We start from the raw sequence: 18,811 nt of genomic DNA on the forward strand, positions 1-18,811 counted from the left end.
GCAAAGGATGACTACAGTATCGACAACTAAGACACGTGCAAGAAAGATGAGACCAATTTTAATTTACATTTCAGAAACTTCAGGGTAGGCATTTCCACCTCTCAAAAACTGTGAAGATAATATGAAACATTACATAGATGTAGACATACAGGTACATATACTGTGTGTGAGTGTATATATATATATATATATATATATATACATAAACCCTTTGAAACTTCACTTTATAGAGAACCCATTATGATCAAAATTGGAGGAATACTTCAGCAGATAGGAATGAAAAGCAAATGGGAATTGAAGTCTCTAATTTCTAGGCCATCCTCATTTTATTGATTCAAGACACAGAGAATGTGAGACATGCAAAGCAACGGGCAAGGAGCTGCAGGATTATAGGAGAAATTATTTTAACAGCACCAGGCTAATTACTGTACAGATACTATATGTCACATACATATGCATTCATATATATCAGAGAAATACAGCAAGCCTGAAAAGTAAGTGTGGCGCTTTTTCTGATTACAGAAATAATACATTTTAAAAACGGAAAATGTAAAGCAAGAATAAAATGTACTCATAATCCCACCACCCAGAGACACGCACTGTTAATATTCTATACACTCACATATATTATAAACACAGGCATTCCCTTTGAGAATGTTTTCTTTGAATATAACAATAATACTAACAGCTAACATTTATTCAGCACTTCCTATGTTCCAGGCATTATTCTAAGTGTATTACTGTATTACTTTACTCAGTCCTTACATCAACCTTGTGAAGTCGGTACTATCTATCGTCATCTCCATTTTACAGATGGGAAAACTGAGGCAGAGAGTAGTTAAGTAACTAAAGTCACATATATCACATAAGCATTATTTTACAAAAACACGATCATACTTTGCACGGTGTTTCATAACCTAAACTTTTTCCCATGTCAATAATTAATACAGATGTCATTTTAATGACTGCATGGTTTTCTGGTGTATGGATGTACATTTCTCCCAATCCCTTATTTTTGAACATTCGGGTTGTTTGAGCTTGGGGAGGGGGGCGGTTGTTGTTTCGCTATTATAAACCACTTGGCAAGGCCCACTGAGGTTGATATTAGCTCCATTTTACAGATGAGCACAAGGAGGTTCCACAAAGTTAAATAGCCTGTCCAAGGTGACAGAGAGGGTCAGTGGAATCACTGGGCCTTTCTGGCACTCTGATGCCTACGCATTAGCTCCTTCTACTCTCCTGCCCACTCCTTAAGGCATTTACATGCTAATGGATGAGAGAAGTTGTCAACCATAGTTCTGAGGCAGAATGAAATCAATCCTCTGTAAAACTGGAGAACTGGAATGGTAGGCTGAAAAATGCCCCCCGCCAAGGTATGTCCCCATCCTAATGCCTGGAACCTGCAAATGATACCTTATGGCAAAAGGGTCTTTAACATGGGATCGAGTTCATAAGGGTCTCAAGATGAAGAGATCATACTGGATTATCGAGGTGGGCCCTAAATGCCATCACATATGTCCTTATAAGAAAAAGGCAGAGGGAGATTTGACACGACCAAATAGCGGACCATGCGACTCACAGAGGCAGAGACTAGAGTGATGCAGCCACAAGCCAGGGAATGCTGGCAGCGACCAGAGCTGAGAGAGGCAAGGAACGGAACTTGCCCTAAATTCTCCAGAGGGAATGTGGCCCACTGATACTGATTTTGGACTTCCGGCCTCCAGAACTATAAGAGAATCAATTCGTGGCTTTTAAGCCACCGAGTTGGTAGTCATTTTTTATGATAGTCACAGGAAAGCAATACAAGTAGCAGGAGGCTATGGGCCTATAGAAGGAGCAACTTGCTCCAAATGTGGGGGGCGGGGAGGGATGGCCATTTGACCTAAGCCCTGCAGGACAGATAGGGTTCCCTTTAGCAGGGAAGGGGCTGGAAGGGCTTTCTAGGAAGAGGAGTCAGCACGTGCGAAGGCATGGAGATGAGAAAGTTTAGAGTGTGTTTGGGGAGCAGTAATGGTCCAGCACAGCTAGAGTACAGGTGACAGGAAGGAATGTGGTGGGAGAAGAGAATTCAAAAATGGGATGGGCCTTCCTGGTGGACAGGAAGGAACAGGAAGGCCTGCTAGGAAATCTGGGTGCTCATTTCCAGTAATGTGGAGCCAGTGCAGATAGAATTGGTATTTTTATGGGTTTGGGGATTTTGTGATTTTCCCTCATCCTTTCCTGAGAGGCAGCAGAATGGTGGGTCAGTTTCCTAGCTATTTCAAGACAATAACTGCTTTGCTTACTGTCAAGATGGTCCACTCTGATATGTCATACCCCTAGGGACATGTGGACAAGACTGTGCCTAAATGATTTCTCCAGGGTGGGGCAAGAACCGTGACAGTGAGGTAGATCTATTCCATTCCACCTGGTGTCAACTGGGAGGCCGCTCGTGCCCCCCAGGAGACCCTCTGAAATGTCCCTGGTTGCTCTGAAATGTGCACGGCCTCTGCCAACTCATCACCCCAAGAAAGCAAAATCCTCCATTAAATTGAGCCGCAGGAACTTTGCTTGTCTCTCATGAGGAAGGTTTCACTTTTGAAAGGTCTACTAAGCCAAAGGCCACTCTTTCCCAATAAAACCCAGCAAAGACACACACACACACACACACACACACACACACACACACACACACACACACACACACACACACACACACACAGATGTATACTGGGCTCTGGAGTGGTAATTATATCATTTCTTAAACTCTTCATTCTTATTCCATACTTCCGCAGACAGAATCTCCGCTTCTCTTAGTTGGAACTAAATACAAAGCCAGGACATTTTAGGGGACAACCTTGCCAGATGTGTAGCTCCACAACATTCCCTTAGCATCCAGGCCATTGGATTTCCAGAAAAGGCACCCAGCCATCACTAGCTCAGGCCTCTGGAATTTTCCATCCTTGTCTAAAGAAAAGGTTAAAAACAATAAACACAGTGACGGCCCTGTCCCCCAGAGAACACTTTATGACCAAACACAGAGGAGAGAGGGAAGGAAGAGGTGAGAAAAAGATGAGAAGGGGTGAGTGAGAGAGTGCCCACCGTGGAAGGAAGTTTCCAGAGCACAAATATGTAGAAGCTTTTCCTGGAAGGTCACAGTGCAGAGAGGTGAGGGCCGCCAGGGGCAGCAGTTGAAAGATCAGAATGAGGGGAGAACAGTCAGGGGTCAGTGGAAGGTGGAAAGAGAAAGAAAGAAATTTGGTCGGGAGAGCGCAAAGTCAGCTAAAGGAACCCTGCCCCAGTGGGCGCCTCGCTCAGAGCAGGTCTCAAGGCCTCGGAGGGGCAGCCTCCACGGCCCCCATTCCTGTCTAGCAGGGTTTGCTGCCTTGAGAAATACGGATCTGGAATAGGTGTGAACTGTTGCCCTTCTTCTACCGGAAGATGGAGGAAGTGAGGGCCAGCCAACCCTTGACTCCCAAAAGGAATCTGGCCTCTACAGGTTTCCGGTGGTCCCAAGTCTTAAACCCCCAAGTTGGAGAATTAGGTTCCAACTGACACATACGGTGGAGAACTACATAGAAGTGTCCTCCACATTCCTTAACTAATTAATTTGGGGTCTTGAATTACGCGAGTTGACAGGGTGCACCACCCCACACAAAACTGTTCCACTTACCTGGCACAATTTCTACAGGGGTGGATTTCTTCCTGTCTGAATCTAAAACTATACTGCTCCCCTCATTAAATATTGTTAATATTTTCATCTCTGGTCTCTTGGTCTATTATAATGAGGGGGAAAAAATCCCTTCCTTCCATCTTAACTTATTTTTATCCTTTAGTTTCCTCAGATTAAGTCCTTGTCTTCCCTTCCCCCACCCCACCCCCATCCTTGCCCTAAGTAGAGCCCATGTATTAAAATCAGTAGAAATAGATTCTCTGCTTCAATTCAAGCAACAGTTCTAAAAGCATTTCCCTTGGGATTTTAGCATGACCAGAAGGAACGTATTTCTCTTTTCCTTCAGCTAAGACAGCTTGCTATCTCCCTCCCATATCTCTCTCTCTCTCTCTCTCTCTCTCTCTCCCCCCTCCCTCCCTCCCTCCCTCCCTCCCTCCCTCCCTCCCTCTCTCTCTCTCTCTCTCTCTCTCTCTCTCTTCTAGCTCACTCTCAAACACATTTGCTTTCCAGTTTCTTCTGGTACACACCACACTCCCAGATGTTCCAGAGTCCTGAGGCATCAACTGTGTCACGAAGGTCACTGATCCAATGCCTACTATCCCTACGCCATGAAGTTCAGATGAGGGCCAGTGAAAAAGGAAAAACCTCAAACCAGAAAGCAGTAACTCAGTAAAATAATATGAAATAAACTATAACAAAATAAGCCAGGTTGAAGGGCAAGAGCCTATAACATAAAGAAAATGAACATCACTTTCTAAAGAAGATTTAAATAGGATTACAGTTAATACCTTTCCACATCCTAGAGATTAGTAGTATCTAAATACATTAGAAAAAATTTGAAGATAATTCCACTGCAAACATCTGAATTTTTTAACTGAGTTGGCTTATAAGGAGAATTGGAACTATTTTCCTATTGAGGAGAAAAGAAAGGAAGACTGGAACAGGAGACAGTGAAGATGGTTAATGTATATTTTGTCGGTACAGATTTTTAAACAAAATCTGGGGGCTTCCCAACCTTTTACAAAATGTTTTTCAGTACATTTCAGCCAATTATCCAAAGGTCTGGAAAAAGATACGCCTGGCCTCGGAGAAATATAGCCATGGCCAATTAGAAGTGATGTAAAAATAGAAAATGCAACCCACATCAATGATAGAGTGCTTCTTCAGGGCAGTAGGCTCTGTGCCATCAGCTTATCATGGATATTGTCATGGCCAGCGTGAGGAGGGCTGGTGCAAATGTGATCAGCCAGCAAGCTTTTGTGGTGTGTGTCTCTAAGATGGCAGTGACTGGACTTGGTGAATGAGACAGGAAGTTTCAATTTCTCTCTCAATTGAAAACATCGTGAAGACTGAAGGAATCAGAGAGCTTTTCCAGTCCTTCTCTCTGCTTCTTGAATCATGTGTTTTAGAAACCCATTTCTGGGAAAGGGTCTGCCAATTACCTTGAAAATGCAGGAGGGCCATGCCCAGTCTAACCTGACCTTCAGGATGGGTGAAGTGTCTCTCACACAGGACACATGAGAGGTGTCTTGGGGCTTGTCAGCCAAGGAGTTATCCTCCCTGATGTGAAACCATCCTTTTCTCTTTTCAATACACACACCCACCCCCTTACCTCTTTACTCTTTAGCTGAGGGTGGAAAATTCCATAGGCCTGAACTGGCTAAGTGCCTGCCAAGTGTCTGGCCAGCTTGTATCTTGAAACACCTCAAGTCTGAAAGCAGTGCCCACTTACAAGAACTCCAGACTGAGGGACTTTTGTGTGGGAAAAATTTTTTTTAATCATGAAGAATTTAAGAAAACATCCAAATTGAAATTGCAGACTGCAAACCTATATTGCTTTCTTTCAGCCAAAATTCTCAAAAGGGTTTGTGCTTTCTCATTCTTATTCTGCGAAGGCTTTTGCACCTGGCTCACAGTTTGCCCGTCTATCAGCCCCGGGTTCCTCCTCCACCACAAGGTCAGTATCCATGCTGGAAACCCATGTGACCCTAGAATTCCACCATTCCTCAACCTCCAGCAATGGTTTCCCAAAGCTGTCCGCTTCTTAATCCCTGGAATTTGTGACTACGTTATATTACATAGCAAAGGGATTTTGCAGATGTAATCAAGTTAAGGATTTTGAGATGGAGAGATTATCCTAACTAATTATCCTGGTGGGACCAAGGTAATCAATCATAAGAGTCCTTCTAAGTGAGGGAGGGAGGAAGGAAAGAAGGCAGGCAGAAGAGTCAGAATCAGAGAAGGAGATGTGATGACATAAGCAGTATCAGTATGATACGATGTGAGAAAGACTTGACCAGACATTGCTGGCTTGAAGATGGAGGAAGGGGCCACAAGCCAAGGAATGCAGGCAGCCTCTAGAAGCTGTAAAATGCACGGTAACAGATTCTCCCCTAGAGCTTCTGGGAGGGAGTGAGGACTTACAGACACCTTGGCGTTAGCCCACTTAAAACCGTTTCAGACTTCCAACCTCCAGAACTGTGAGTTTAGTAAATCTGTATTGTTTTGAGACACTAAGTTTGCGGCAATGTGTTGTAGCGGCCATAGGAAACTAACAGGCCATGCATCTAGTGCAACTCTCAGCAGGGTCACTGCTGGGACTCCTCATCTCAAGTACTCTGCCTTTTCTGAGTTCTCTAAGCAGACACCCAGCGTGCTAAGCTCAAGCTATTGTGCAGTCATGGTGAGTGTAGGACAGTCCTCCTCGGGACCGGCAGCAAGACGAGAACTCTCCTAGAGGGGCTGCGCAATTGGCCGGCAAACCAAGGCAGAGGGTTAGATATGGGGTAGGGGGTGGGGACGAGAAAGAAGATAAAACCCAGTGACCGGAAATGGATTTTACAGACCAGGCAGAACCAGTAGCCTAGGGGACTTAAGGCCCAGATCCGCAGCTCTGAATACGAGTCTTCTGATGCCCCCTTGCTTAGGCCCTGACTAGTCTCTGGGCCTGGGGCGGTGCCGGGCTGGCAGGGGACATCCGAGTCCACTCCACGCAGAGGAAGCAGGGGGAGGGAGCTGGGCCTCCATCGCAGAACTGAGGCGACAACAAAGCCCTATGGAATTCTCCTCCGGCTCTCCCGGTGAGAATTCTGCCAGACCCCGTTTCACTTCGTTTGGAAGGCGAAGACAGAGGCAGAGCTCCTCTGTAAGCAGTCACACAGGTCACTAGCAGTGGAGGAGCGATCCTCCCTTGGGGTCAGGTTAGCAGGGAGAACCTTCTTTGCTCCACAAGCAATAGAGCATGATCTAAACACTCTTCTGGCCAGAAGGAGAGCTGCGGGCGCCTATGAGCTTTCAAATAACCATTTTGTTCAATTTTCGCCAACAGTTCATTGAGAGCCCTCCCGGATTTAAGTGCTTTCTTGGTGGTAAGTTAGGCAACTCAGAATGTGGTATTCCCTCCTCCTGGTCTTTAGGAAACCATTTAATGGGCCGAAGCCTTCGGAACTTGTTAACCTATGAAAATAAACTGGTTTTGCCAACCACACTGTTCCACTCACGCCATGAACATTGACAACAGGTTCTGTAAGACATAAAGTTGGCAGTTTCTCAAGTGGGAAAGCTACACGGCTAATATAAAAGGCATGGAGAGAAATATATATGTTGTTATTTTTGGACGGCACTAACCTGCTTGAAAAAAAATCATAAAAACAGTTCCCTGAAAATGATCCCAGGTACCTTGGCACAGCCAGTGTCCTGGAGAATTTTTTCCCCCATATAGCTAGTCAAATAGCAAAGAAAGGAAGGACGGCCAATTGCAAACAGTTCTCAAAGTCCTTAGGCTGACTTTGGCAAGGAAAAATCTATACGGATCTTGCCCACATTTCTCAATAACAACCCCACCCCTCTTCATTTTTTTTTTTCTGTCCTCACCTCCTACTTTCCCACTACAGAGACCTAAGCTTGTTCAGAAATAAACACTGTTTCCCAACAGGAGGAGATCATCACTAAAACCACACAAAGAGAGCTTCCTCCACCCTTTCTATTGTGGAATCTGGCCCAGGAGCTAGTGCTTCTTTACCTGATTATGCCAAAGAAATTGAGACACCCGGAGTTCATTACCTGTTCTGTCATTTAGCAAACCTGGGTGGCCTACAGCCTTGCCTCACTTGAAACCATGCCTCTGTTTCCCCACTGAAGGGAGACAGGTGATGACAATGCAGGATGTGTTTCACAGTGACCTGGAAGAACATGCGAGGTCAGAGGCATAACAGCATTTTTGACTCATCATAAGATCGGGGCTATAAAAATACAAGGTCTAATACATCAACTATTTCGTACAAAGGCATTCCCCAGCCTCCTGACACACTTCGCTGAAGCACTTCAAATAAAGATGTTCTGTCTCAGAGGCTTAGAAGAACATTTGACTTCTTAGTTAAATCTCACCCAGTCAAATCTTTTAGTCACTACGGAAAGCAACGGGAGGGGAGAGCTGAAGTATCAGAATACCTTCAAACATTTCTCTGCAGCTTGAAACATATACAGTCCAACGTTAAGCTGTCGAGAAAGGCCAAAATACAACTTCCTGTCAACGACAAACTCGATGAGCAATAAAAATAAGGTGGTAAAGAATGGCAGGAAATCATTAATAGCAAATTTTGGCGTGATTGTGCGACGCTGTGCGTAGATAGTAGGTCAACCTCATGTCCCTGGAACAGTTGGTGTATTTTCCACGGTATTGACTACGCTGGAAACCTGCACGTACTATTCCTAATTGGACTCATCCTGCTACCACAAAACCAGGATAGCTGGGCAGAAGAGTATATTGATTTCTTAGAAGACCTGTAAGCTTAAAATGTTCCCACTAAAATACATGTTTCCAAAATACATCTTTAAAAGGGCACTTGAATGTCAACGGTCATTTGATTCTTTTTAAAGTAAGGATTAATGAGTAAAAGGCATGTCAATAAAGTTTTGAGAGGGAAAGGAAAGAGCGTTCAAGTTCTAGTCTTCCATACAGAGCCCAATGGTCCTCTATCCATGCTTTTGGAGAAACCGCGCTGAACAGACTGTCGTAAGTTCCCCAGACCAGAGGACCTCCTCCCGGGCACAGGATGGGGTGTTCCTCCCCACTAGACGACCAGTCTTCCCACCCACTCATCTGACTAGTCTGAAGGCAAGAACTGCCAAAGACCCAGAGCCCTAGCTCACATCCACTGGGCTCTTCGATATGATCCGGTCCGCCTGGGAATGGCTGCTCCCAGGACCTCATGGGTAGCCAGCTTAGTCTGCCAAGAAGGGTATGATTCTCGGCTCAGCCATGTATGGGGCTCACCCTTTGGGGCATGATCTGCAGCAGGGAAATAAAAAAGCAAGGGTACCTGCTTCCCTTCTACCCGTCTACTTTTGTTGGTTGATGTGTCACACATACACAAAAGACTTCTGCACACCATCAAGCCCGGGAATAAGCGTGCGAGCCAACAGTTGTCCAGTGCCTTCCACGTGCCAAGCCCCGGTCCCCAGTGCTTTGCATGCAACTCATGGAAGCCTTTCCGCAAACCCAAACCCACCAGAGGGTTATCGAGGCACAGAAGGTGAAATAACTGGCCCAAGGTCACCCAAGTTAGTAAGCAGCTGAGCTGGACTTTGAACCCGGGCAGTGAGTTTCCAGAGCCTAGTGTGCTCTACTAAGCACGAGTCACAGACAACGGAGCTGAATGAGACTGTCCCTTTGCCCCAGTTCCTGCTCTGGGAGCCTCCAGGGTGTGGCCCTGCAAGAATCGGAAAGGCATCTGGCTCTGGGTTGATATAAGCGACAGGTCAATGTTACCCATGAACCCCTCTGCACTCCTGACAAAAGCGAAAAGAAACTAAGATATCTAAATCCCAAACAGAGATGTATCATAAAACTACCATTAGGATTTACAGAAAAGGGGAAACAGCTCTCGTGCTTTCTCCCGCCTGTGGTTTCTGGCCTTCCCTCTGTGTTTTAAAAAAAAAAAAAAAAAAAAAAAGGAAGAAAAGAAAACAAACAAAAAAAAAAATAATTTTTCAACATGCCTACTGATCATTTTATGTCTCAGAAGAAAGCAAAAGCAGGAAGGTGAATGATTCCTCTGAACGGAATTCCCGCAAACAAGCCTGGGGGGCGGGGCGGCTCCCGAGGTGGGGTCTGGGAAGGCAGCAAGCGCTCTGCTCCGGCAGCCCACAGACGTCAGGTCAAGGAATGTCAAGGGGAGTTACACATGTACACTGGATGTGAATTTCTCAGTGTCAGGCGCTGCCATTTACTTTCCCCATTCCCATAAAAAAAAAAAAAAAAAAAAAAAGGTCTCTGTAGCCCAGTAAATGAGGGAAATGCCAAAGGCCTCACTTAACATTGTTGAACCCAGAAAGGACCAACGTCTTGAAAAAACGTTAAGGACCACAAAAAAGACCATGAGGGGGCGGCGGCCGGGCAGAAATGATGTAACTAACTGAAGATAGAAGCAGCACCAATCACTAGACTCCTGCCGCTTCCATCGTCTCTATTTCACTCATCTGCATACATCCCATCTCCCTTCCAGGCTTGTGAGTCCCTCAAGGGCAGGAAACACGCTAGCCAGCCTCTTCAGGCACCTGGGGAAGGAGGCTGGTCAGGCTGAACCCTGGGACGGGAAGCTGCCCAGGGGGTGACCTAACTTCCCATGAAGCCTGCCTGGGGAGGCCGTTCCTCAGCCCCCCCGCCCTGCCTCCCACTTCCCTAACAACCCCCAAAGGTGCAAAGCTCTTCAATCAGCTAATCTCGCCTCCCCTGCCCGGCTGCTCAGCCCTGGCTCTTCCGCCCCTTCCTGATCCCATCTGGAACACTTTCTTCTCTGCCCTCGAGAACCCTAGTCTTTTGCCAAAACACAACACTAGAGGCTCAGCCTTTCCCCAGGATGTTCTCTCCACCGCCTTAACTGTAAAATGGCTTTGCCCTGACGACCCTCTCTAGAAGAGGCCGCTCATTTGCTTCTCCCTTCCCCTCTCGTGGAACACACTGACCCTCCTGGTCACCTGGGCTGACAACCTCAATCATCTTGACTCCACCTCCCCCCCCCTTCCTCCCACTTCTTCCTTCCCCCCTCTACTCCCCCTTCAAGGATCACTAAATCCTGCTGCTTTTATCACTTCTCCTACTTCTTCCACCTTATCTCCATTGTCACTGCCTCAGCTAAGCCACTGCTGTCCCTCTCCAGAGCCATGCAGCTATATTTCACCCAGTTACCTGGTCTCCAGGCACCCAACACCTGGTCCATCCTATATATTGTTTCCATGTGTTTCCCGCTGTGAGAGGCACTGGGAATAGACAGGAACACACAGCCCCTGCCTTCTTGGTTCATATTCAGAATGGGTATGAAATATTGCCCCCTTCTTCACTGTAATCTGTGATAGACCCTTCTAGAATGCTTTTTTTTTTACTAGATCTCTCCTAAACTTTTATGAATCACTTACACATCAGACGCTTTCCAAATATTACCTTCTTCGACCCCCACGAGAACTCCACAAGGTCAGTACAACTATTTATTATCCCCATTTCACAGATGAGGAAAACAAGATCTCGCTACTCGCTTCGGTTCACAATGCAAGCCGGGGACAGAGGGCAGAGTCAAGCCCAGGCCTGACTCTTGAGCCTGGGCTCTGGCTCCCACATTTTAAGGAGGACACTGAAACCTTGGAAAGGAGCCCAAACAAGATGATCGTGATGGTGAAGCATCTCGAAACCAAGTCACATGAGGAAGGAAGGAAAGAAATGAAGGCTCTTTGGCTTTGGGAAGAGTGCATTTTAAAATGCCATGGTGGCTGTCTCCAAATATTTGAAGGGTTGCCATGTGAAAGAGGAAGCAAACATCTTCTGTGCGGCTCCAAATGGCAGAGCGAGGCCTAGCCTAGTGGTGGAACTCACAGAGAGCAAATTTCAGCGCAAGAGCCGTTTCTAACCCAGCCCTCTAACGGGCGGAGAGCGTTTAAGGAGAAGCTAGGCAACGTTTGTCAGGGCCGGTACGGGGGACATTCCTGCCTTGAGTAGGCAAGTGGTCTAGATCTGCGTTTCTGTGCACATCAAAGTCACCTTGGGTTGTTTTTAAAAATACACATGCCTGGCCCCAGCCCAGACTTATCGAAACAGAATCTTAGGGGTAGAGACCGTTAGTGTGAGAATTACAAACCAGGAAATAAGTCTGTACGAAGGTTCACTCAAATCCTCAAAAGAAGAAATACAGATGGCTAATCAACATATGCCAACCTGGTCAACTTCAAGACTAATGAGAGGAATGCAAATTAGAACGGTGATATGCCGTTTACTGCCTACCAGATTGCAAAGGTTAAAAAATACTAATTACCGGTGTTGCCATGGGAGGGGGCAAAAGGAACACTCACACTTTCTGGTGACGGAAGGGCCAATGTCAATAACTTTCTGCAGAGCAATTTAACAGCAGGTTTAAAGGAAATGTTAATGCTAAAAATGTGTCTAATGTTTGAGCAAAGCAATTCCAATGCTAGAAATTTATCCTAGAGGGACAATCTAGCATATTTGAAAATGCCTGCTCAAAGATGTTCATTCAAATTCATGTTTATACCAGAGCTGTTCCGAGGAACTTCCTGCAGTGGTGGAAATGCTGTCTCTGGGCTGTCCTATGCGGGCCAGCCACTAGGCACACGTGGTTCTTGAGCATTTGTGGCAAGGGCAATTTAGGAGCTGATTTTTAAAGTTTTTAAACTAATTTTAGTTTTTTAATGAATTCAAACGTAAATAGCCACAGGTGGCTAGTAGCTACTGTACTGGAGAGCTCATGTTTCTAACTCCTCAGAATTAGAACTTCTCAAGACATCAAACAGTAAAGGATGATTAACCTACGGTCCACCCACAGCGGAACTTCTGGCAGTCGTTAAACACGATTATGTAGATTCGTATCACTGACGTGAAGAAATGTTCGTAAGATACGGGTAAGTGACATAATTATTTACAGGTTTGTATGATAAATCTGTTTAACGTGCTCGGCTTGGAAAACAAATTCTATCCAGTACTATTTGGTGCTTCAAAGAGGGTTGGGCAAGGAGGCCTCTCCGGCTTCACAGCAACCTCTGCACTGGGCTGGCTGACAGATCCTTCCTTCTCCAAACCTGGAGGAGCCAACGGGAGCAGTAAGACCATTTCATGCTTACTCGCCCACACTCTGGGTCAGTGCATGCAGAGCCCAGCTAAGTCTCTGAACTGCAGACTCGCGGGCAAAGCCCGTGGCAACTGGCTTTATTCTACCGTGTAAGTTGTTTTGTCCTCGATTAAGTACTTTCCACAAATTCCCCTGGGAAGAGGGAGCAGGAGAGCTGATTCATTTTCAGGCCTTCCCTAAACGCAAACCTAAGGAACACTCCTTGCAGAGGTGGTAGTGTTGGGGGGGGAGGGGGTGTCAACAGCTGCAGACCCTTTTCAGCCATTCTCAGCTCTTGGAGAGCTTTTCTCCACTGGCTTTGTTATATGTCATCTGGCCAGGCGCCAGCCAGGGCACCGTGCATGCATCGCCCTGCCTCAAGGGGCTACAACCCGTAATATCTAGCAACTCTTTCCTGATCCTTTGGCGCACGAGGAATTGAAAGTAAATTCAGCGGCAGCAAGTCAACAGTATTTAAACACCTACTAGGCGACCCTCCCAGGCAGACACAGGGACTCCTCCCGAGGGTAGCCAGAATACAACAGGTTTCTCAAATGCCTTTGTTCCCCCAGAGGCACAAAGAGCTACATCCTGAATTATAACAAAAACAGCGTTGAAACGCTGCATTTTAAAATGTGTATATATGTAAACACTTCTCAGTTAATCACAGACGCTCTCAGGTTATAATATTCCTCCCCAAGTCTCTCTTGAGAAATCTCTGCCAGTGGTTAATTCTGTAATTATCCCTTTGCCTGGGTTAAAACTGTCTTTCATTTAAAAAAAAAAATGCAGCAACAAAACAGTCTCTCTTTCTCTATCTGCTTCATTATATAGTTAATAGATTTGAGGAAGTACTGATAACTGAATGAAGGTTTGAATACACAACTACATGCTATATATAGCCCAGGCCTTCTGAATTTTTCAAACAGTGAACAAAACTGAATGATGTTAGCAACATGCCAAAAAGGGTATAACTGTTAAAAAAGAAACCACCTAAACAGGAAATTCTGTATATTTGTTCAGCTTGGTGGGTTTTCCAAGTTCTAGTGAAAGATACACCACAGGAAAGCTTGCTCTGCGGCAGGAATGACTCCATATTGAAATCTAATGAAAATGCGACTCCATGTTGAAGCCCTAACTTGAATGTCGTGGGTTGACAGCAGCAAGTGTAAATCCTACCTCAGCTGTCCCTCATAAACATTTTGGGTCTTAAATCAGAAAAGAATCAGACGTTGTGATGGCAGCTGCAATGTGGTCCACTCGCTCTCCAGCCACCCATGGCTTTGCTAACTTTGGTTAACGAGCTCTTGGTGTCAGAAAAGCAGGGGCCAAGAAAGAGAGCCATTTAGGAGAGTACACTCCATTTAAGACTCTTTCCTTATCTCTTAATTGACTGAACTGCTTCAAAACAGCATTCACTAAGGTGCTATGAATAAGCTAAAACTGATTTACGTACATAATCTGGGTGTCCTCTTGACAAACATACACACAGACCCAACCCCGGCTGGAACTAACAGGAACAAATGAAGATAAAGTCATCACACTCATTCATAATTTTAGGGCATCTAGGATTGTGCCTTGCACGTTGCAGGGGCTCAACAGATGTAGATCTAGATTCCTAGAATCAGTTCTCCCCACCTCCCAAAATCTCAGTGTGGCCCACATACCAGAGTAGTAAATAAATATCATTCCTGTGCCTTGCCCGGTAAAAAAATCTGTGGCCTTGGTCCCAAGTAAGCTAGGTTGGCGGTATCTCTCAGAAGAGTCTCCTCCCACTAACAGGTTTTTGTGCCAGAGTCAATGGTTAGGAAGGCACCTGTGTTACCCCCAATTCTTTTTCAAACCCAAAACCCTGGACAAGAATGCTACTGTCAACTTTACGTTGCTGGGGGTGGCAGGTCAAACGCCGGTCAAATCCCAGCGGAGGTTTGCTGAGTCCCATTTATTCTCTTGAGACCATCTGTCCAATTCACAGGCTCCCTTCACACGATGTGGTAGAGGGCCAGCCAGCCCTGCTTAAGCGAGGTTTTCTTTCTTCCTGAATTTAGGAAAGCGTTTCCTATGCTAGAGAGACTGAATCACTTGTTAACAATCACCCGAGATGAGAGCCCTGGTATAAATTCCCTACCCACAGCTTGCCTTCCTCTCTTAACTGGCTGTGATGACAATCGAGGTTCCAATCTAACCCCAACAGGACCTCATTCTAAAATCAGTGAGACACACAATAGGCCAAGTCCATTAAAACAACATTAAAGGTCTGGCTTTTTAGCTCTGCTAAACAGCAGGATTAAACTTCCAAGGGTCCAGCTACGATAGAGAGATTTCTTTAAAGTCATTTGGCTTTGCACAGTGGTAGCTATTAGGGATCAGATCTTTATCTCAAAGGTACATATTTTTACCTTTGATCCTCCTCCAGAACTCCCACTAATGTCAACTTTCTCCACTGTTGGGATCAGGCCCCTGGCCTCCCTTTAATGTTGGTTTTATCGCAGATTCTACAAGATCAACAGAAAAATTACAAGGAAAAGCTGTGAAGTTCCCTTCCGATGATAAGTTGTTTTAACAAAAAGAGCTCACTCTTAATGGTGAAATTTAAACACAGCAAACGACTCGCTGTAAGGTAGAGAGCATGGAGAGAGACAAAAACGAACAAACAAAAAACCAAAGCAACAAAACAAATGCTAATTAACCAGTCTGATTGCTTATTTAGGTTTTGACTACTGGTCCAGGAAATTGGCAACGAGTGTCTTGAAAACAGGAGAAGGGGAAAGTGCTCGTTAGTACCCTCCGCTGCGCTCCAGAGTCAGACTATCCGAATGAGGCTGAGGGTGCGATGGAAAGGCTCCCAGGAGGTCAGCGCGCTTTCCAATGCCCATCCCCCAGCCGTGAGCGGTGGGGCTCTAAGCCCAGGTCCTCCATCCCTGGACTGGCGCACACCGTCTTCCCCCAAACCCCCATGGCCCCATCTCCTGCCTCCGGAGCGCTCTCGGGTCGCAGGGGACACCCTCGCCCTGCGGCTGCAGACCCCGCGCCCACACGCCCCGGAAACCCGTTGTCTCCAACCCCCTCCCTCCGCAGCAGCAGCGGCGGCAGCAGCGGCGGCGGCGGCAGCAGCACCCCTTCTTACACCCATCACCACCCTCTCCCCAGTAGCAGGAGGAAGTCGCTGTGCTTCCTCTGTTCTCACCGCCCGCCGGAGCTTGGGCGCCCGGGGCTTTTTGGGTGGGGTTCTTTTTTTGTGTACATGGTGTGTGTGTCTGTGTGTGTGTGTGTGTGCGCGCGCGAGTGCGTGTATGTGCAAAACGGACATCGCATCCTTCCGCCTAGGCTGCCTCAGGTGCGGGCAGCACGGACTCTGGATCACGTCGCGCCCGGGTCGCCGGCTCTTTGTGCCGGGTCTAGGGCAGCGCGGGGTCCGTTCTCGAACTCACACCCCCGGCCGGGGCCCCAGTTCCGAGCCCCCGACGGCCCGTCGGCGTCCAGCCCGTGCGGGGCAGCCGGGCAGCCGCGGCGCTGTCAGCGGGCGCCTGGGACTCGGACCCCGGCGAGCGGCGGCCGGGGCGAAAACTTACTGAAACGGAGAAAGAGCGCGGAGCGCACCGGCCGGCCGCCGCCGACGCCGTCCCCGTCCCGGCCCCACGCGCGCGCGGGAAGCCACCCAGTTGCTCTCGCCCGGAGCGCGTTCCCCAGGACGCCCCGTCCCCCGGCCACTCACCAGCACTACGGAGCCCCGCACGGCCTCCGACACGCTCTGTCGGAGCTCGGCCGCCGTGCCGGGCTTGCTGAGCCGCTTGGTGAATTTGCGCACTTCGGCCATGGCAGCGGCGGGAAGGTCTCGGCTGGCTTGCTCACTGCCCCGGGCCGGGGCGGCCGCGGCCGCTGCTGCTCCAAGTGTTTACACGCCGGCCGGCCACATCGCAGCTTGGCGGCGGCGCGTCTCCCGCTGCTCCTCCCTCCCGCCCTCCGCTGCCCCTCCCTCTTTCCCTCCTTCCCTTCCTTGCTCGCTCGCCGTCCGGCCCCACGGCGGCGGCCGCTCCCTCCCCCAGAGAGCCCGTGCTCCGTGCGCGAGCAGCCCGAGGAGGAGGGTGTGTCTGGCGAGGAAGGGCGTGTGGAGGGGGAGGGAGCATTGGAGGGGGAACGAGGGTCACGAGGGAAGAGGGGGGAAGTGGCAACCGCTCGGGCTCCGCCCGCAGCTGATATTGCTGGTGCAGCCGCCTCCGGGAGGGGAGGTCTGGTTGCTTCATTTTCGTTTGTGTGTATTTTGGGGCGGGGAGGGGGGAACGACACGAAATGTCTCCAAGTGTGCGGCGCGCTCTACCCCAGCGCTCCTTTCCCGCCCCGGAGGCTGCAGTGCCCGCAGGAGGGCTGGGGAACTCTCGCGCCCCGCCACCCCGCAAGCCCCCAGGACCGGGGCGGCGAGGGGCTGCGCGACAACGTGGAGCAGCCGCCTATTGTGTGCTCCGCCCGGGAGGGGTCGAGCCGATGTCGCTGTCGAAGGAGGGAGAGCGGGTTTTCCGGCCGGAGCGACTCGCTTGGGTCCTCTGCTGCCCACACCGTTTTCTTACCCATCGATCCTCCTCACGTGGGAGGGATCGGGGGGGGCAACCCCAGGAGGGAGCGGGCTTCTGGGACTGGTAACTTGCTGTGGGCGAGCCCACCCCTCCACCCCCAGCAGGGTAGGGGAGAGCTGGATGGTGGGCCCTGAGCCTGTGGCAGGTTGTCTAGTTCGGCAGAGACGGGGCGGGGGGGCGGGGGGAGGGTGGAGCGGGGCGGGGGCGGGTTTGGAAGGCCATTACCTGGAGTCTGGAGGATTTACCGGTCTTCTAGAAGCTTTTACACATCCTGCTATCGCCTCTCCATTTCCTACTCCTTTCCTTATCCTCTTCACCTTCCAAGAAATTGTTTCCCAAGAATCAAAGAACATCTTCTAACTAGATGTAAAATAAACGTGCTTAAGACAGAAATAAGGATGTGAATCTTGAAGTACTAGTGACCCTGTAAAACCTCCCCAAGTGCAAAGTGAGAGGCTCTGCTAACCGCGGGAATTTTCTGTCTGGTTACTTAATGTGTTAAGAGTTTGAAAATGGCCAAATATTTCTGGGGAGCCATGCAGCCCTTCTAAGCGGGTTCCTACCACTGCCATGAGGGCACTTTGCCCACTTTTTTTTTTTTTTTCCCCCCCCGCTACGCGGGCCTCTCACTGTTGTGGCCTCTCGCGTTGCGGAGCACAGGCTCCGGACGCGCAGGCTCAGCGGCCATGGCTCACGGGCCCAGCCGCTCCGCGGCATGTGGGCTCTTCCCGGACCGGGGCACGAACCCGCGTCACCTGCATCGGCAGGCGGGCTCTCAACCACTGTGCCAGCAGGGAAGGACCACTTTGCCCACTTTTTACCATCTTCAAAGACCAAGCAGTCACACCTATATACAGGACTTTGTTTTGAAAACAAGGGCATGGTTGATGGTTTCTGTGAATCCAGAAAAGACCAAATCTCTTAGCAGCATGTCTATTTCAGCAGTCATCACATTAGTCCCATTAAAGCACAGACGAAGGTTCCAGAGGGCCTGGGACCCGGAGGTCCTCAGAAGGCAGAAGCCATGTATCACCAATCTTGGCTTTGCACAGAGCGTATGTATATAAAATGTGTTAATTGTTGAATGTAGGTGGATCAGCCCGAATTCACGCCTCGGTTCCATGAGTGCCTGTGTGGCCCGCCCTGTTGGTTACCGCCAGAAAAGCCATACCACTTTTTCCTTGCTAAGAGAGCCCAGATTTGCTTCTGGTATGGAGCAGAGCCAGGGGAATTAGGGAAGACAGACCCAGCTCCAGGTGATGAATTATGACTGGTTAAAAAGAAAATCATGATAATCTCACTCTACTAGAGGATGGTCTTAACTCCATTCAGTTTGGGCCCATGCAATAGAAAAGAGAAGTGTGGGAGGAGAGCTCCTGAGTTTTTCCACCTTTTAAAAAAGAGCTGTGCAGAGAGACCTCTGCTCCCCCTTCTCCCTGAGAGGGGTCTTTTCTGGTGACGCATCTGCCCTTGGC

At 48.4% G+C, this 18,811-nt stretch overlaps 1 protein-coding gene across 5 annotated transcripts in view; it reads right to left on the bottom strand.

Moving 5' to 3' along the window:
* DOCK11 (dedicator of cytokinesis 11) overlaps window positions 1–16,691 on the bottom strand; it is a 189,865-nt gene extending 173,174 nt beyond the window's left edge. For 4 of the 5 annotated variants that reach the window (XM_073799049.1, XM_033850001.2, XM_033850002.2 and 1 more), the window contains exon 1: window positions 16,481–16,690. In XM_073799049.1, the coding sequence (XP_073655150.1) occupies window positions 16,481–16,582 (102 nt within the window). In that variant the 5' untranslated portion in view covers window positions 16,583–16,690. Of the gene's footprint in view, window positions 1–16,480 lie in introns of all 5 variants that reach the window. The other variant, XM_033850004.2, reaches the window with a different exon arrangement.
* Between the last annotated feature and the right edge of the window lie 2,120 nt (window positions 16,692–18,811).

Source organism: Tursiops truncatus, chromosome X (assembly GCF_011762595.2).
Source record: "Tursiops truncatus isolate mTurTru1 chromosome X, mTurTru1.mat.Y, whole genome shotgun sequence".
NCBI lineage: Eukaryota > Metazoa > Chordata > Mammalia > Artiodactyla > Delphinidae > Tursiops > Tursiops truncatus.